Here is a 17993-nt window from a genome sequence, read left to right as displayed (position 1 = left end):
CCATTAATAAAGAATAATCCAATAAAAGCTCTGTTTGTCGTGGCATTACCATACTATTTTTGTGTAAGAAAAAAAGAGTCTCCTTAAATAACTACTAAATGCTCGGGGTTCTAACATATTGCTGCAAGCTATAATGGTTATAACTGTTAATCCAATACACCTTTTATACAAACCCATAAACACACGAGTGGAAAAATAGCACAGATGTTCATCTCTAATGCAATTTCCATTCAATTTCCTAAGTGCAGTCCCTGTGTGCAAACTAGCTTAACGTTATGTTTAGCTTGCAAATTCTTTTAATAAATAATGAATGCAATAAAACTGGTAGATCAATGGCAAGCTGAGAAATCATAAAAAAGCCTTTTGTGCTCATGCTGTTGCCGATTTCAAACTTTAATCCAGCTACAGATCAATAGTACTTTTTCTTTTTAACCCATCCCATAGATAGCACACGGAGTGGATGTAGGTTAAATGCCAGTACCAGATATCAATTTCCAGAAACTTGATAACATCAGGCACAATTGCAATCGAACATTTTATACCTTATCGTAGGAACAATATACACTCCTAAACATCACACTTTAAACCACTGCACAGTAGTAAAGGGAGCACATTAATTGGGTTTGGCTCTTACTTTCTGGAGAAGTGATATTTGTGAGTGAGTCACTAAAGGCTCTGACATAATCTACTTTAATGAGCAAAATGGGCTCAGCGGGTCAAGATGTACCGACAAGGGAATATAATCTCCCCATGCCTGCTAGTGACAATAAACTTTACACACACACACACACACACACACACAAAACAACAACACGGCTGCGCTACCAAAAATTAAAGGCGAGCAAAGAAATTTCTGCTTTACAGGATTCGGATATTGGAACCTTCTGGGGCAGGTATCAAAGTACACTGGTTAATAGGTATCAGTGTTCCTTACAGGTTGTAGAAGGGAGGGAGAGGGGAAACCTTATTACCCAGTCACTTTGGATAACCCTGTTTTACCAAGAGGGAACAAAGATCAAAAGCTTGTAGCCCCGAGGGACAGTTCTAATATCAAGCAGGATAAATCTAAATCACTAAGAATCATTACTAACTAACATACTTGTGCTTGGGAATGCAGGTTTAATCGGAACATATAAAACCTTGCCTTGGCTTACACCAAAGGAACACATCCCAGGCAGCAGGAACTCTGAAGTAGCCTCATTATGTTTGGGTTTGATATTAGTACCATGCATGTAAATAATCATTAAAATTACGCATTTCCATACACCTTCAGGTTTTAATACACTGATAATCACACAAAGAACTTACAAAAGCCACCAGCTGGGAACTTTCCATGTATTCTAAAGTAAGGATTTGGATAAATTCGTTTGTAACTTCAGAAAATTCGTAATTACAACCTCTGGAGAGGCACAAAGGAGATTCAAGATCCCACATTCAACAAGCACAAGATCAGACCCAAAAACATAGGAACACATTCTTTCAAAAGCAGGGTTCAGTAAATATGTCCCACCTCTGATGAGAAGGGCTCAGATCCTAGAAACATAATTTTAAGTTCTTTGCCCTTGTTCTGGCAAATGGCCCCTGGCATGAAAGGGAGGCTCACCCCAGCGAAGCCAAAACAAGAGACTTTACAGTCCAGATTTTAACACCTTTTTAATACTAATGCTGACAAACAGCCCTTACAAAACATCAGCTCCAGCCTGAAAGCACTGAAATAAACAAGACAATTCTTTAAAACATCTCACGAGGCTCATTTGAAATATTCACTGCAAAATTACTAAGGCAGGTAGAAACTAGTTTCCCACTCTAAGGCCACTGCCATACCATAAAACATGATTCTTTAATTCAGTGGACTTTGCTGTGCTCCTCAGCCCTCCAAAAGTTGATTTTCCCTGCCTTTCAAGGCAGTGCACAAACAGAGGCTGCGTGTGCAGCCACAGCCCCAGCGTGAGAATAATTCCCCATCTACAGAGCTGGTCCCTTCTGGAGGCTTCCTGAGCATAATGCTATTGCCACACATTGATATATTGGTGAGAGAAAGGCAAATATAACAATGCTAAAGCTTAAACTCATTTGAATAAACTGTGAATTTCTATTACATATATTGTTTCCTTTATCAAATTGGAACTACTGGAGCAAGAATACCAAGAATGCCAACATAAATCTAGATCCGTTACAGCCAGTTTCTCCAATTTATTCTCAGAAGCCTTAAAGACAAAAAGTCAAAGTTCTTCCGTTTCGAGGAAAGATTACGAAAAGGAACGTTCCTGATAATTTTTTAAATGAAAATAAAAGTGGCACAGAGATAAATCAGGTTTTTGTGCAAACAACTGCACAAAATACTGTTTTATCCTCCAAAGAAAAACAATGACCACGAGTGGTTTAGTGAACATTACAAAATAAAAGCTGTGCATAGCCTATGTGGGAAATAGATCTTCATTATTCATGGCAGAGTACTTTACACTTTGTGCTATCTTTCCTTCAGCATTTAAAACCTTTCCACAAAGACACATTCCAGTCTTTTTCGGTTTGTGTTCCACAGGTTCTGTCCAAGATAATGGATACCAGACTAAACCGACCCGAAATTAACAGGGATCAACAACTTCTCCAACATTCCTGGCCCTACCTGGGGAGTAGCAGCAGAAACAAAGTATTTTAAATCTAAAGGATGCTGAATCCAGACATACTTAACTTTCTTTTAAAGTTCTTAATGAGGTAAAAAAAGAAAAAAAAAAGGAGAAAAGCCTTACTTCAGCCTGTAATCAATTTGGACACAATGATATTCTATTTATAGCAATACTTTTAACATGTTCTAGTCTTATATTATTTATTTGTATCATTCCTATTACAATGAAATATTAATGCTGAGAAAGTGGTTACTCTATTAAGGAGCTATCCTATGTTTAGATTTTAATATTGATCTCCACTATTTGGGAATAATTAATCATTCTGTAAGAATCTGCATTTACCTGTGGTGTAATACGATCAGAAGTTTAGCATCTTCCCCCACAATAATGCCAAGATTAAATTTATATTTTGACCTATTCCTAAAGGCAATTTAGTTATTCCAAGAGAAGGGGGAAAAGGGGATACCGCCACTTTAAAAGCTTCAATCTCTTTGACATTGCTGGCAGTGTATGGGAACATTAATGCATCTGTCATGATAACAAGCTAAGAATAACATCTAGACATCAAACCGAGCAGAGAATCCATCTGAAGTGATTCATTCAGATCTGTCTCATTGATTTATTAAACACAGGGCAACATCTGCAGCCTCACAGAGCCGCTTGGCGAAATTAATGCAAGATCAATTCAAATGGAAAAAAGTGCAAAAGAGATAAATCAAAACACAATTTGCATGCAGTTCCACAATCAGGCTTATTGGGTGCAAATGCTCAATTTTCCTCCCAAAGCAAATGAGTTTAAATGTTGTTTTATCTTTGTAGAATTGTGTGATTTGAAGTGACAGTGAAGAGTTCTGCAGGTTGAAATGGTGAAAAGAAAAAAGGAGAAGAAATGCTTGCAAAGACCTTTTGAATATGCAACAAGAATATCATTAATACCTAATTGTTTAGCTTTTTTGTCTTTGCTAGAAAAACACAGTATTTTTCAGTTGTGGAAGTCTCAGTAGAAAATTACATATGTATTATGCATATACACATGCAGGAATCATACAAATACTCCATTTTGGAGGAAAAGCATGTAATACTTCAAATGGGGAGCTCTAGTGCTATGAAGAAAGGAGGGAATTTTAATCAAGGGTTCTCCGGATTAGATATGCATCTCATGAAAATATTCAAGTATTTTAGGAGTTTTGAACAGGCACAGACTTGCAAGATATCCAAAAAGAAAGAAGAGATTTTTCCAAAAGCATAACTACACTGCTCAGGACGTGGGAGAATTCCTTTCTCCATCTCAAGCAGAATCCACTTTGCCAGTGCTCTCCCTCCAGTGTCTGTAGTGAGTCTCCCCTCCAAGGAAGAGAAGGTAACTGAAAAACAGATCTTTATTTAAAAATGCTAACACCTCCAAAATTCATAGATTTGGCCAAGTCTGAATGCAAGCTAAATATCCACTTAGAGAAGTTTATGGAGAATCAGATGCTCACATTTCCTATCAATATACAGGAAGCTGTGTGCAGTGCTACATGGCTGGACTGCTTTAATTATAATCTTGACATCAGTCTCCTAATAAAAGACAGTACTGCTGACTATAGGGTAGCTTTTAATAGTCAACATGACTAGACCCTCATTATCTCATAAAATTAAATGTCTGCATTTACTGCTTACATTCATTTCTAAAGCCTTTTATTGTTTGTGAATAGCCAAAGTAATACAAGTATTAGCTTAACTGGTTACTTTAAATCATAAAAAATATGCCATGTACTGAAATGCTCTTTTCTGGAAATTATTCTGACCATTCACTGAATAATCCAGACCAGCACTATGCTTTTTCAGAGGCCAGTAGCATCCAGCAAACCCAGAACCGTGTGGAACAGGTTGCGATCATACTCATAATCCTATTTTTCAGGACTGACATATGTACTATCATAAATATGTTCTTACAACAGTTTTTAACTTCCTTTTAAAAATAAGTCCTCATTATAGTGTGTTTTTTTAATTAGGTAAAATGCTTTACTACTAAATTCAAGCAATCCTTCATAATTTAAGTAATCTAAGGTACTGCCCATCAGGAGCTAGATTTTGTCAGTATGTTGTACTCGAAGGTGGGACCTGCAATGAAATGAGCAGTTAGTTTCATTTCATAAACCTTGCTTGCAAATTACAGTGCATGGTGCTGGCTAACAACAAACATTTTAGGAACATTCTGTAAACATGTGATCAAAATGTAAACAGTGCATGTGAAACTACTACAGAAATACACAGGTCAAAGCTGCTGGACAGAGTAACTCCTGCTACAGAACACAAACACCAAAAAACTTTCACCCATGGGTGTGTTTCTCTGCAGCTCTTACGAGCTCTGTAGACAAATTCAACTAGAAAAATGCAAGAGTAAGCATAAGCAGTAGAATTTATCTTTTTTTAAAATGATATCTATTTGATGGTTTGCATTGCAATTAAAAAATAACTAAAAGTGCGCACTAACATAAAAGACACCAACTTTTACAAGACAATTAACAGTGAAAATAATGATACCCAGCGTTTCTTACTGCTTTTTCTATCAGCTTTTGGGTTTACTGCAGCATTTCTACAGCATTCAAATAAAATACATAAACAGCTACCAACTAAAAAAATTAACTACAAAAGCAATGCACATTATTCCGAGTTGAGAGCAGTATTTCTAAAAGATCACATATTTTCAAGCCTTTACTTTCCAAGTACAGAACTAGTAACTGTGAGCACGTCTTTTTTTAACAGTTCTACTGCATTTAATTTGTTTGATAATGTGCACTGCAGTGCTTCCCAGGTCACTTCCCAGCAAACAAAAATTGTTAAGATTACTCATGTACTTGACTATTTTTACCTAACATTCTCTCCAGTACGTATGGACTGTTCAAGGGAAATAGTCTGCAAATAAAATGAGGCATTAAGCATTTAATTAGCAGGACAGAATACAATTAAACGTTAAGTTACAATGCTGGAGCAAAGTTTCAGGTGCGCTGATAATGCTCCTCATGCACTACACCTGAAACCTATGAATACTAAACACCTTGATGTGAGCAGGTTCTTCCAACCAGGCATTTCCATAAAGCAGTGAAAATGTAAACGGATTTGCTGCTCTTGAACAGGTGAAAATACAAGTTTTTCACATGGGGAGAGTTTAAGGACATTCAACACGTGTGAGCCTGAGCTGAGCTCTGCCCAGCCTTATCCCCAGGGCTCTGTTCCACTCACTGCCCCTCCTGGAGCATCATCTGCTCCTCACCTGCATCTCCCCCAGGAGCCCTCCCCACTGCTCCCTGTGTTCCTCATTCCCTTGTCCTGTCACACCCGAAAGTCTCTGACAGAAATGGGAGAAGAAAAAAAAGTTGGGAAATACAAGTTTTAAACACTTAACACTCCAGCATTTTGAGATTTTAAATCGCTGGTTTTAAGAGGGCAGAAATCATTAGACAGACTGCAGCTACAGGCTGCATCATCAGATTGGATCCTGTATTTCCCTAATAAAAAACTTCGGCAGGGTCACAGAAATTAGCGAGATGTGTTTCTTGAAGCATCAACTTTCATGCTAGTCGAGTCTCAGAAACATTTCACAGAAGCATTTATGTGTTAGATGTGCCCCTTAGTAATCTAATGTATTGGAATAAAATTAATGCAAGTCTCAGACATTGATCCAAACCCATCACTTTAATAAAGCAGTGGGTGTGATGTCATCGAGGTGCCTGACATTGAAATAGGCAGCGGGAGAAGGGGTTACAGAAACAGGACGAGTGCAAGAAAAAAAAGCACATAGTTCATATGAACAGATCTAGGAATTAAGTGCGCCTCTAATCTAGCACCTGTAATATAAAGCGACTCGAAACAAAGCAAATACTGCATTCAGGAACGACGCCCGGTCTGCTCCTGCTTCAGCAGCGAGTGCAGGATCAGGCCCCGCACCGGCACGGAATTAAGTTATTAAAAATAAAGGCCGGTTCAGTGCTAGGCAGGTGGAACCAGTGACACAAAGCACACGGCTCCCGAGCACTGCCCGCCGCGGGTCGGGCATCGCACCCAAAGCTCGCTGAAGCGTCTGTGAAGAAAGTTTGCTGCACAGAAAGCAGCAGCACGCTGACATGGAAATGTTCCTGCAGACATCCCTCACCAACTGCTGAAGCACGGAACGGCATCTCCGAGGCGCCTGCCTTACACCCTGCCCCACGGCACCAGCGCTCCCGCCGAGCCCCGAGAGGGTTTTGTGTTTATTTAGATCATTATCATTTCTAAAGGCAGCAGCCATGAGGTCGCAAACCAGCATTATGAGCCCGGGGATGCGGGACCCAGCGGGGATGCGGGAGCTCGGTGAGCGGAGCCGGGCAGGGCAGGAGCCCCCGGGACCCGCAGCCCCTGCCCGGGCACCCGGCTGGCACAGCCGCGGGTCCGGCGGGACAAAAATAACCGAGAAAACTTCTGGGGATTTGGGTTGTTTTTTTAAAAAGCGTTTTCGGGAACTATCGGCTTTCTCTGTCTGGAGAAAAGTTTGGGGAGCGGCGCGCGGAGCCGCTCGCTGCCCGGCGGTCCCGGCCATGGAAGCAGGGAAGTTTTCCATGCGGGCACGGCCGCACCCAGCCCCGCTCAGCCCCTCGGTTCCCCCCTGCCCTGGGACCCGCGCCCCGGCCGGGCCGAGCGCGGACCCTGCGCTCACCTCGCGTTGGTGCAGTCGTTGTACAAAGTTTCGAAGTCCTTCCTGGTGATGAGCTTGCAGCGATTGACGCCGGGCTGGATGGCCCCCAGCCCGCGCAGGATGCGGACCTGCTCCACCGTGCACACCACGGGCGATATATCCAGCCGCTTCAGCTTGGTGTAGACCGTGTGCAGCCCTCCCACCAGGTGCTTGAGGAAGAGATCAAAGACCTGCGGCAGGCAGATCAGCTCCTGCCCCTCCACGAGGAACGAGGCCACCTTCACCCCGTGCAGGTCGACCATCTTACACTCGTTGCCGCCGCCGCCGCCGCCCGCGCCGGCCCCGCCGCCGCCGGCCGAGAGGAAAGTGTTGACGAGGCTGTTGGTGAGGCGCGGGGACTCCGCGGGGCTGGAGTACAGCGGGTCCGCCCGGAACAAGCCCGCCGAGCCCCCCGCGCCGCCGCCGCTGGAAGTTGCGGCGATGACGGGCGGCGCGGACACCGCCATGGCCGGCGCGGCTCCCCGCGGCTGCCCGAGCCCCGCGCTGCGCTCCGTGCGGTGCCGCCGGACCCGCCGCGCTCCCGCCGCCCGCACGCAGCGCCCAGACCCCTCCCCAGCGCCGCCGGGGGAGAGTGACGGCGCCCTCCAGCCAATGCGCCCCGCCCGCCGCCAGCGCCGCCGCCGCCAGTGGCTGCGGGCCGGGCGGGGCGGGGCAGCGCCGGCCGCGCACCTGGGGCGGGGGGCGAGAGGCGGCCGGGGCAGGGAGCCCCGGAGCCGCGACTCGGGGCGAAGTTTACGGGGGGGAAGCGTGGAGCCGGCTCCTCGGGCTGCGAGAACGTCCCGCTCGCCGGGCTGTGGCGGAATGCCGTGGGGCTGGGAGGGGGTCCCGCTCGGAGGGAAGGGAGCGGAGCGGAGGCAGCGCTGGGGCCGTCCTCATCCCCTGTCCCATCCCCTGTCCCATCCCCTGTCCCATCCCCTGTCCCATCCCCTTCCCCATCCCCTGTCCCATCCCCTTCCCCATCCCCTGTCCCATCCCCTGTCCCATCCCCTTCCCCATCCCCTTCCCCATCCCCTTCCCCATCCCTTCCCATCCCCGTCCCCCTCCCTTCCCGTTCCTTTCCCCATCCTTTCCCATTCCCGTCCCATTCCCGTCCCCATCCCTTCCCCAGGGAGCTGGAGCGGTCGCTGTACCCTGGCACGTTTGCGAGGGTTGAAACACCTGTGTCCCGGCAGAGCAGAGGGAGAGCAGAGCTCGGTGTGGTTGGGGAGACAAAGCCGGAGGGAACGCACCGGCCCAGCACAGGGCTGCGGGTCCGCGGCCACTGGGTCACCCTAAGGCGAGGCGAGACCAGCAGAGAGGGGCACAAGCAGCACGGAGAGGGAGATGTGGGAGATGGGCAAGTTTGTGGCCGCTCACACCGGGCAAAGCCCGATCTCGGGACTCCTGGCACGCGGTTCCTTGAAATCCCCAGCCTGGCTGCGGCATCGGCCGCGGTTCGGCCTCCAGGGGCTCGGCCCTGTGCTCAGCAGCCCCCAAAAGCCGTGGGGCACCTCGGCCTGCGGGCATCCTGGGAACGGCACAACATCCCTGCCTCCTCCACCCGGCCCGGGGCTGGGGACCCCACAGCTGCCGAGCCTCCTGGGCCCTTCTCCCTGAACCAGAGCCGCCAGGGATGCTCAGACCCAGGGCACGCTGGCTACAATTGTTATTTGCTTCTCACCCACTCCCAGTGTTGTATCGCACCTCTCTTCCCACCCTCTTTGCGTTTTTCCTGTGTTTCAACATCCTTCTTTCCTGTGTGTTGCCACTGGTTTTCATTCTTCATCTTTCCTTCTTTCCTAGTCCTTTAACTTTCTCACTCCCCGCCTCGTTTGGTTTTTTTTTTTGTTTGTTTTGTTTTGTTTTTAGCTTTTTCCTAAGCCATTCAATAAACAAAGCAAGCAGAAAAGAATAAGCAAAACTTTTCAAGTTGATGCCAAGCAAGCAATACCAACAGCTCATTTCAGCTGTTTCCACGATTCCATTGCCTGTGTGTGCCATCTTGTCTTTCCTTTTCCTAGGCTTGCTTATTTAGGCACCTTCTCTGCAAAGTATAATGTTTTTTGCATTATGAGTAATCCCATTTTAGATGAGAGAAGATGACTGTATGCTAACTAAATTGCTATATTTGTGAACATAACTGATCTTAAATTACACTCGGGAGGAACCTCCCCATCTCCCCATTGATTTTATGTGTTCTAAGAAGCCTGGCCACTAGTTTTAGGTCTCTAACCTCACTGCCTGAGTCCAAGGCAGAATTTTCACATAATTTAGTTTAAATTAATACCTTTCAGTAAGAATTTTTGTATTTTCTGAACTAGTTCATGCATCTTTTTAGGCTCAAACCTTAGACTGGAAGCTCTGTGGGGCAATGGCTACTTAATTTGGCAGTGTTCAGTACAATAAAGCCCTGAACTCATCTGAGATATTTATATACTGGAAATTATAGAAATAGCAAATAGCTGACTCCAGATAGAAACTTTTGGGTGTTAATTTTCTGAACATAATTGCTATTAAAAGATTTAAGAAATCAGATTCTAAAACTGCCCTTTTAAGGACTTTTTTCCCCTTTGAGATGAATGCGACAATCAAAATCCACCACGAGAATTCTTTTTTCCTTTTTGACTTTAATGCCTTCCATAAGCTAAACATATTTCTAAATAAGACTGAATTTTCACAAGGCCAGAGGAAACCTTGCACATCAACACCCAGCGAGTTGGAGTGGCATGAAGCAATAAAAAATCATAAAGGCTGTAGTAAAAGCAGTACCCTTGAGAGGTGACTGTCCATGGAGAGAAGAACTGCTCTGAAACTTAGAAAATGCTCAAGGTTTGAGAATTAATGCCAGGCAGCTGTCCAGTTCAGCTAAGCATATACAAATCAACTATATCCATGAATATTATTATTTCTCTGTAATTTTGTTAAAGACAAGGCAACGTTACTAAAGCCTAACAATCATCCAGTAATATCTTGTCAGTTATAAAGTATCCAGATGGTTTATTTGAATGGAGTCCAGCAGTACGTAATCTGAATGTGTACAAACTACTAAGCCTCCCTATAGCTGAAGTAAGTATTGCAGAATATTACTTTAAAAGTAAGGTTTCATTGGTTCTCTTTCTTTTTGACTGGTGTGCAAAACGCTGTTTTCTTACAGTGTTTTCTTACACTGGCAGCCATAGAAATATTGGTGTATTGTGTATTAATCCTGTACAAAAATCGGCTGTGTTTGTATGGCAAGATGTCAAGCAAAGGTTCCATTTGTTTGTTTTTGTTTTTATCATCCTTGCATATGCCCCACTGGAGTGAAATGGGAAAGAGTCTTCCCTGATGCAGGAGAGAGGAAAGCCCCAGTGAAGAGCATCCTGGAAATCTCTTCTTGCCAGCTGGCAGAACATGGCTCCTGCTCTCCATGGGCACCAGGGAGAAAATTCTCCAGGGAGAAAAAAACACCTGACAAGGGGGAGACGCTGAGGAAAACTAATGACAGCTAAGTGAAGCAGTAGGTTATGAAATAAAAGTAATGATTTTGATTAGAGGAGACTGGAAAGCTCAGTAGTGCTCTTTGTGCTCAGTTTCCTGTAGCCAAACATGAGGGAGGACAATAAAAATAGGAATTCCATAGGTATCACAATGTAATTTTTAAAAATATTTTTTTATGGACTTCATAGAGGTACGTCCAATGTGAGTACATTATAGGGAAAAAAAAAAAGGTACTTTTTAGTAAAGAGCTTGGATTGTCCCTAAAATAAGTGGGAGGGAATAGATGTGAACATAGACTTACAAGGGTCAGAGGTAACTGCGGGTCCAAAATAAAAGATAACGGGAAGAAGCATTTGCAATGCATCCTAATCATGATGAAATGAAACACCTTTTTTTTTCTGAATTCCAACCCAACTGGAGTCCGAGTGACAAACCCTTCTCCTCATCCTTAACAATGACATTTCTCAGGGCCCAGTTGAAAGCTGGTAATGGGTCCTAGTGAGCTCTGAGCTTCAATCCTGAGCATGCAAAGCCCTGATGGTGCTACTTCTGAGTAAAGGCTTGAAAAGGAAGAAAAAACAGTGTTAGCTTTCTGCTGGGTTAGTGTTTAATGCCTTGGATTCCTTGAGAAAGAGTACCCACAATTATATTAACAAATGTAGGCCACTGACGTGAGAAAAAGAGACTGAAATTAGTGTGTCATTCTTTGTGCCCACATTTTTCTAGACACACTTGTACCTGACACTTGTATTCAATTTAGTTCTGACATTTCAGCTGAGGTTTTTTTTGGAATTGTGAATTAAAACTTCCCACCTAAACATCAAGGATTTTACATAAAACTGATGAATCCAAATGTCTAAGTATCAATAGAAAAATGATCCCTTCTCTTAGGTGATTAAATGTATTGTATTAATGTGTGCATAACGCAGAATCAATAAATAATGAATTACCACTGATTGTAATTGAGTGTTTTCATAATTTTATTGTCAGCCATGATAAATAATCAGTACATTTATACTGCATTAAATTAATTAGTGTGTCATTTCTATTACATACATCAGCAGTGAAGTAATGCAGTGACATCTGTTTCTAATGTTTTAAAGATGTGGTATTCCTTATTAAGTAAAAGGAAGAGTTATTAGAGGTATTTCCTGTGATTGGCAGTTATACTGGTACAGTCAGAGGGATCAAATAAAGGAACTTGCACTCTTGGCAAATGCTGCATTTCAACCCTTAATGGCAGCAAGTAACAATGATTGGAGTGAATTTTGCTTCTTCAGGATTTCAGAAAATCCTGCCCTACCTTTCTAGAGAAAGTAAGAGCAGATCCCTTCTCCCTAAAACAGCTGGGAAGATTCTAACATGCAAAACAATTAAAGCTCTACAGAAGAACCAGGCATCCACATCCATTTCTGTATCAATTTTTCTGCCTCAGTCCTCTGTATATACCGAGGAACTCCCTGCTAAGTGCTCATTAAAACGTCTCAGATTAAGCCTTTACTGGCTGTGATGTTCTCACGTGGAAGTGTCTGGACTGTTGGGTCTGTAATTTTTCTTGGAAGTCGCACTAATGTGACATAACTTAGCTTTGTGCTGCTGTTCATTATGTTACCTGCAACAGAAATAGAAAATTGAGGAGATGTTGCAAACACGGGAATCAAAAAGTGAAGGAGGAGAATAGTAGGAACAGAGTAAATGGAAGGGAGTATATAGCAAATAAGCACGAAGCAAACTGTGCTAGAAGGAGGGCTGGTTTCTAAATGAGTCCAGGTATTATAAATGGGGTGGCCACTTGGGTGATAGGAGTAAAACCCACTGAGCAACAACAGTTACAAAACAGATGACAAAAGAAGTCTGGGGTTCTTGATTAATGCAGTCTTTTCCAAGATATACACGGTCATCCTTAACTTTTCTGAACCTTACACCATCTTTAAAAAGACAATTGGAAAACCTAATGTTAGAGTTTACCTGACTAGAGTTCTTCATCCACAAAGCAGATTTTAATCTTAAATTTTTCATACTAACAATGGGCATCATGATATTTAAGCTAAATGAAAACAGTTCAGGCTCCTTTTGTTCTTTCCAGGGCTAGTCTCACACATTGCTTCTGACTGATCCCTGACTGCTTTGCACAGATTTGGGCGAGTGGTCCCTGGACCAACCGTGTGCACCTGGCAGTCTGTCCCCATGGCTTGCCCTGGACACAGGGAACTGTGGCTGGTTTGGGAGAGCCTGTGTGGGCAGGACTGGTGGCTGCTCACTGACAGAGTTGCACATTTAATACTTTGTGAGCTCCAGCCCAGGTGAGCCAGCACCTCAAGGCTCCCTCCGTGCCCTGAGCGTGACTCGGGATCTCCTTGGGCCAGTCCTTGACAGACACAGCCCTTGAGAGAAGTTCTGCAGTTCACAGAACCTGCCCCAAGCTCCCGGCTCTAGGTGAGGCATGAAGGATGTGACCATTTACTACAGAGCCTGAGACAACTAAAGCACAAACATACTCTCCCAAACAAGGTCCCATCCACTTTTCGTATTCATCAAAATGTCACTTGTGTTATCACTGGAGAGATGTGGCCTGCCACATTTGGCACTATCACTTTTTGCCTAACAGATGTGTAAATACCTTTTCTGAAAGCCAGGAGCACATTTGTCATACAAAAATGTGAGTGGTACTTTTAAGCTTGTTCTAATGAAATACAGAAATAAAAGATGCAATCATTGCTAATGATCCCCCACGTTCATCTGGGTTTTGATTGAGGAGAGAGGGCAGCAAAAGGAGCAGAACCTCGGTGGAACAAGGCTGTTTTACATGAGACACAATCATCATTAAGGTTCAATATTGTTTGCACCTTTTCTTCTTCAGGAAAAAAACTTAATACTATTGGATGTGTATTGAAGTTAAAACACACCTCATAGCAAAGCACCGTGGACACAATTCCATGTACTTCAATATATTCAGCAAGTCATCAGAGCCAAATGCTTGTCACTATGCCCAGAGGAACAAGATCAACCTCTTCTCTCCACATTTGCAGGTCAGTTAAAGAAAGCAAAAGTTTTCCTGTGCTGTCTGAGCATCTCCGCCCGAATCTGAAGGCACCACCATCTAGTGGGATAAGAAGGTATTTAATTTTCTTTACATTATTGTTGGTATTTTTAAACATAAACATCACATTCTACATAAGTAGCAAAAAAAAAGTTTCTGGAAAATATTTTATTTATACATATAAGGCTCATGTGGCTCTTCCATTAATTCTTATTTCTGTTTGAACTGCAAAGCATTTGCCAATAAAAACCTTAGGAGTCATTTCCTTGAAAATAGGTTTTCATAAACAGAATTTTATCAATGAGAAAGCAATTTATAGCTATCCAGACTCAATGGAAGTGTAATTGATTTATTGACTAAATATTTCCAATATATTATTGAATCTACTTTGTGGAAATCCAATTGGCAGAATTATTAATATTGTGAAAGTAATCATCTTGAGCTCATCTTTAAAACCAATATGTATTTTAGGCAGTAAAGATCTGTCCTTGCAGTTTTCCACAGAGCCATTAACTGTACAGCTTTTGGTTGTAAGCAGAGTCTGACCATTAAGTCCCATCTAAAATAAATTCCCAAGCTGAATGCAAAGCATTCCTTTTACCTTTAAGAGTGACCATTTATTGTACTTTGCCTGTGCTGATATCCTGACTGCTACCTGCTCTTATTTTGTTTTCCTTTCATGCATTTCCACTTGGGCAGGGTAATGGCAGGGATTTTCTGTGGGGGAGGGAGAGCCATCAGGGTGAGCATTGTGTGTTCATTTGGTTGGTTTTCACCACAGAACGTGTGCATCTGCAGCTGTTATCCTAAGATGCCTCCTTGTGTTCAGGTCTCATTGATCTTGTTACAGCATTTCACACACACAGGGATAATTGATTTACATCATTCAGGAGTCCAGATCTTTTATAAGCATGAGAGTAAATATTAAGAAATTGCCATCTTTTAAAATTCTATAGATACTTTGATTTTTTTACTATCTAAACCAGTAATTAAATAATAAAGATTTAAATACTTCATTACACAGATAATATTTTAGTATTCATAATGTGGGCCTGCTTCTGTTTCCATGGAAGTGAGTGGTATTTTTACCTTGGATACTACTAGACATTTCAGTGTCTTACTATCTTCAAATTATAGAAGTCTTATTGACACAAATAGGGATCAATGGGTATTTTGCATTGAACATCAATTTTATGATACTGTCTTTTCAAACACTACATTTCTTCTGAAATCCATAAGGTCATATCAATCTGCTGCCAGTTCCTACTGAAATCAGTCTGGAGTTGTGAGTAAGAATCAGTGGAACTGGTCCAAACTGGTTGAGGTAGTAAATGCCATTTTGACACTTTGATCCCTGAACCATGTGCCTGGGAAGGTTTGAATTTCACTTAGAATGCAAATTTAAAAATAGGTAAGTACTTTCATTTGGGATACTGTTTGCAGCTTATGAAGCCCAGGATGTTGTACCTCACACTCCCTTGGAGGAATGAAAATTCCACCTAAATAAGAAGTCTGGGAGGAAAGAATTGGGGAATTAGGAAGACAGTCTGGAGGGAACAGAAGGCAGGTGTAGGGAGGTTCAGGCCAGTGATCTACACAACCACTGACTCCTGAGCTCACACAGACCTTGCAAAAGCCTCTCCTTCAGAATTCTCATCTATTTTTTCAACTCCTGGAGAAGTGAGTCTGGTCCTGAGGCTTTCCTGCCACTCTGCCAACATTTGGGTCAGCCTTTTCACAGCTCTGATGGAGATTGAAGAAAATATAATGAACTTATCTCTTTTTTTTTAATAAAAATAAGTATTTAATGAAATTAGCTCCAGGATACTCTATAGTTCTTTACAGGAAGTGCAGGGAAAGGTCTCTCTGGGGACTCATTCTGCTATTGTACCCCTGTCACAAAACCCAGGCTGGTGAGGCTGAATCCACAGTAGAATTGAATCTGTCTGAATCCCAGTCAAAGCAACTCAGAGTGACATCAGAATCAAATATTTAAGAACAGGATTTGTTTTTAACTTGACCATTCTCTGTCTCTCAGTATGTCCTCTGAGCTTTTGGATAAAGTCATACAAAAGAAGTGCTTTTCTTCATATCCAGGAGACATTATTGACCTTATCTACCTTTGTTCCTCTTTCTTTCTTTCACATCAAACATTGAAAAAAACCACAATCTTACATAAACATGGCTCTAGATATTTTAACTTCATTGACTTTCTGATGGAATTACCAGTGACTTGTGGAGGCATAAGGATGATCAGGCCATGAATTGAAAGTACAGGTTGGAACACCTGTGACCATAATTATTTAATGCATAACCATCCTGTAGTTTGAGTTTTTAAAAATTATCCTTGCCCATACTTATAATGTTAAAACCTATTAGTACCCTGGGAAACCATTACTGCTATCTTTCATTAGTATTATGAATTTTAGAGTATTTTGCATTGTAAACCAAAAGTATTCATAATTTTTTCTAAAGGGATGCCTTACAATTTGATTCCATTATGATTTTAAATATGACAAAATCTTCCCTATTTTCTCTCACAAGGTCTATGAATATAGAATAAAGCAAGGTTTAATAGAGACTTTGCAATGTAAATATTTTTCCCTAAAATGTAAACGCACAACATAGTTTCAAATTAAAAAATTAACCTGAGTTTTCTATTTTAGGTAATGATCTCTTTTATATGATCAATAGAATCCAAGAAAACTAAAAATTAAAAAAAAAAGGTTTTTGCTTAGAGTGATAGGACTTCAGACACTAATTTTCTTTCCTATTTTAATAATGAATGTTGATTGAACACTGTGCTCACTTCAGTACATAAAACTATCCAGGAATCCTGGGTTTGCTGATATTTTCCATTCATTGAAACTTACCTGAATCCAGCATCTTTCAGTGCAATCTTTTTCCATACAAAATACATGTTAAAATTCCAATTTCTGGACACAGAGGACATTGGAGGACAAAAATTCCAATTCCTGGACATAGAGAGGAAACTTTAAAGTCTGTCTTTTGGCCAGAGGTTTTCCATGGCTGTGCTGCAGCTCATCAATCATCAGCCCATCTGACAATTCCTCTGCCTATGAGCAGCCACTCAGGAAAATCCTTCCAACAGGCTCTCTTCATTCCATCTCTTGGGCAGAGGCAGCTCATGTGTGAGTTTTTACAGCCCCAAGTGTGTTTTTTAAAGTATCTTTCTGTGTAGTGGCATGAACGTGTTTTTGTTTATCCCAAGAAAGCAGGAAAGACACCATAACTTAACTGAACAAAGACAAGTAAGGCTTCCCACTTGGGAATCCATCTTCCCAATTCCTTTTTAGGGAATTCCTTGTCACTCAGGAAGCCATCTGAAAAGAGGCTGTCAGGAAACTGCCATCTGCAAGGCTGCAGGAGCAATTGTTTCCACAAGTCACAGTAACCCTGGTCAGAAATGGGATTTTAGCACTTGGCTCACTGGCCCTCATGGAAGAGTAAAGGAACAAAATAAAATGAAGTAACGTCAAAGGTTAAATTCTGGAAGATCAAGCCCTGTTTTTCACAGATGCCAGGTATCAGGAATTACAGCTATCACACCGGCTCTGATGATCCCTCTGTTGCAAAATGCTTTTCATAGTCATTTCAAAGTCATCAGGGAAATGGGAATTATGAAACTTTTATTTTGCTATGCACAGTATGCAGCGTTTGTAGTCTTGATTGCTCATCTCTGGTTTGATGTGATATAAACTCAGGAAAAAGGAAACTGCTTTCACCAACAAATATTGTGTATCTGAACTGTTCATAACTGCCAATACTGATAAAATCCCACAATATAGATTCAGCAGTTGAATACACTGAATTTACTGTAGCTATATTACCAGGGAATACAGAATTAAACCCCAGCTGGATCAGTATCCACAATGCTGAAATACAAACAATTATTAGGAACTTTGGAAATCTTTAGGAGCTCAGTTTCTACATAAAATCCCAGTTCATTAATGGACTTTTTGAAGGATACACCTATCTGAATGCGCAACCACTTCAATTAGTTCACCTACTAATTTGTGTGCAACTATCCCTGTTTAACCTCCCTTGTCTGGCCCCAAAGGACAGATGTAGGTAGCACCTCACTATTTAAAATCTTTCTTAGGAGCATTTCAAAGTATTTATGTAACTG

At 42.1% G+C, this 17993-nt stretch overlaps 1 protein-coding gene across 1 annotated transcript in view; it reads right to left on the bottom strand.

Moving 5' to 3' along the window:
- The window catches only part of DACH2 (dachshund family transcription factor 2), a 246612-nt gene extending 238822 nt beyond the window's left edge, over window positions 1-7790 (bottom strand). Inside the window, exon 1 of the mRNA XM_062502722.1 lies at window positions 7306-7790. Coding sequence (XP_062358706.1) covers window positions 7306-7790 — 485 coding nt within the window. The remainder of the gene's footprint in view (window positions 1-7305) is intronic.
- Window positions 7791-17993: the final 10203 nt, after the last annotated feature.

Source organism: Cinclus cinclus, chromosome 15 (assembly GCF_963662255.1).
Source record: "Cinclus cinclus chromosome 15, bCinCin1.1, whole genome shotgun sequence".
Classification (NCBI taxonomy): Eukaryota; Metazoa; Chordata; class Aves; order Passeriformes; family Cinclidae; genus Cinclus; species Cinclus cinclus.
This window is presented reverse-complemented; position numbering and strand designations above follow the sequence as displayed.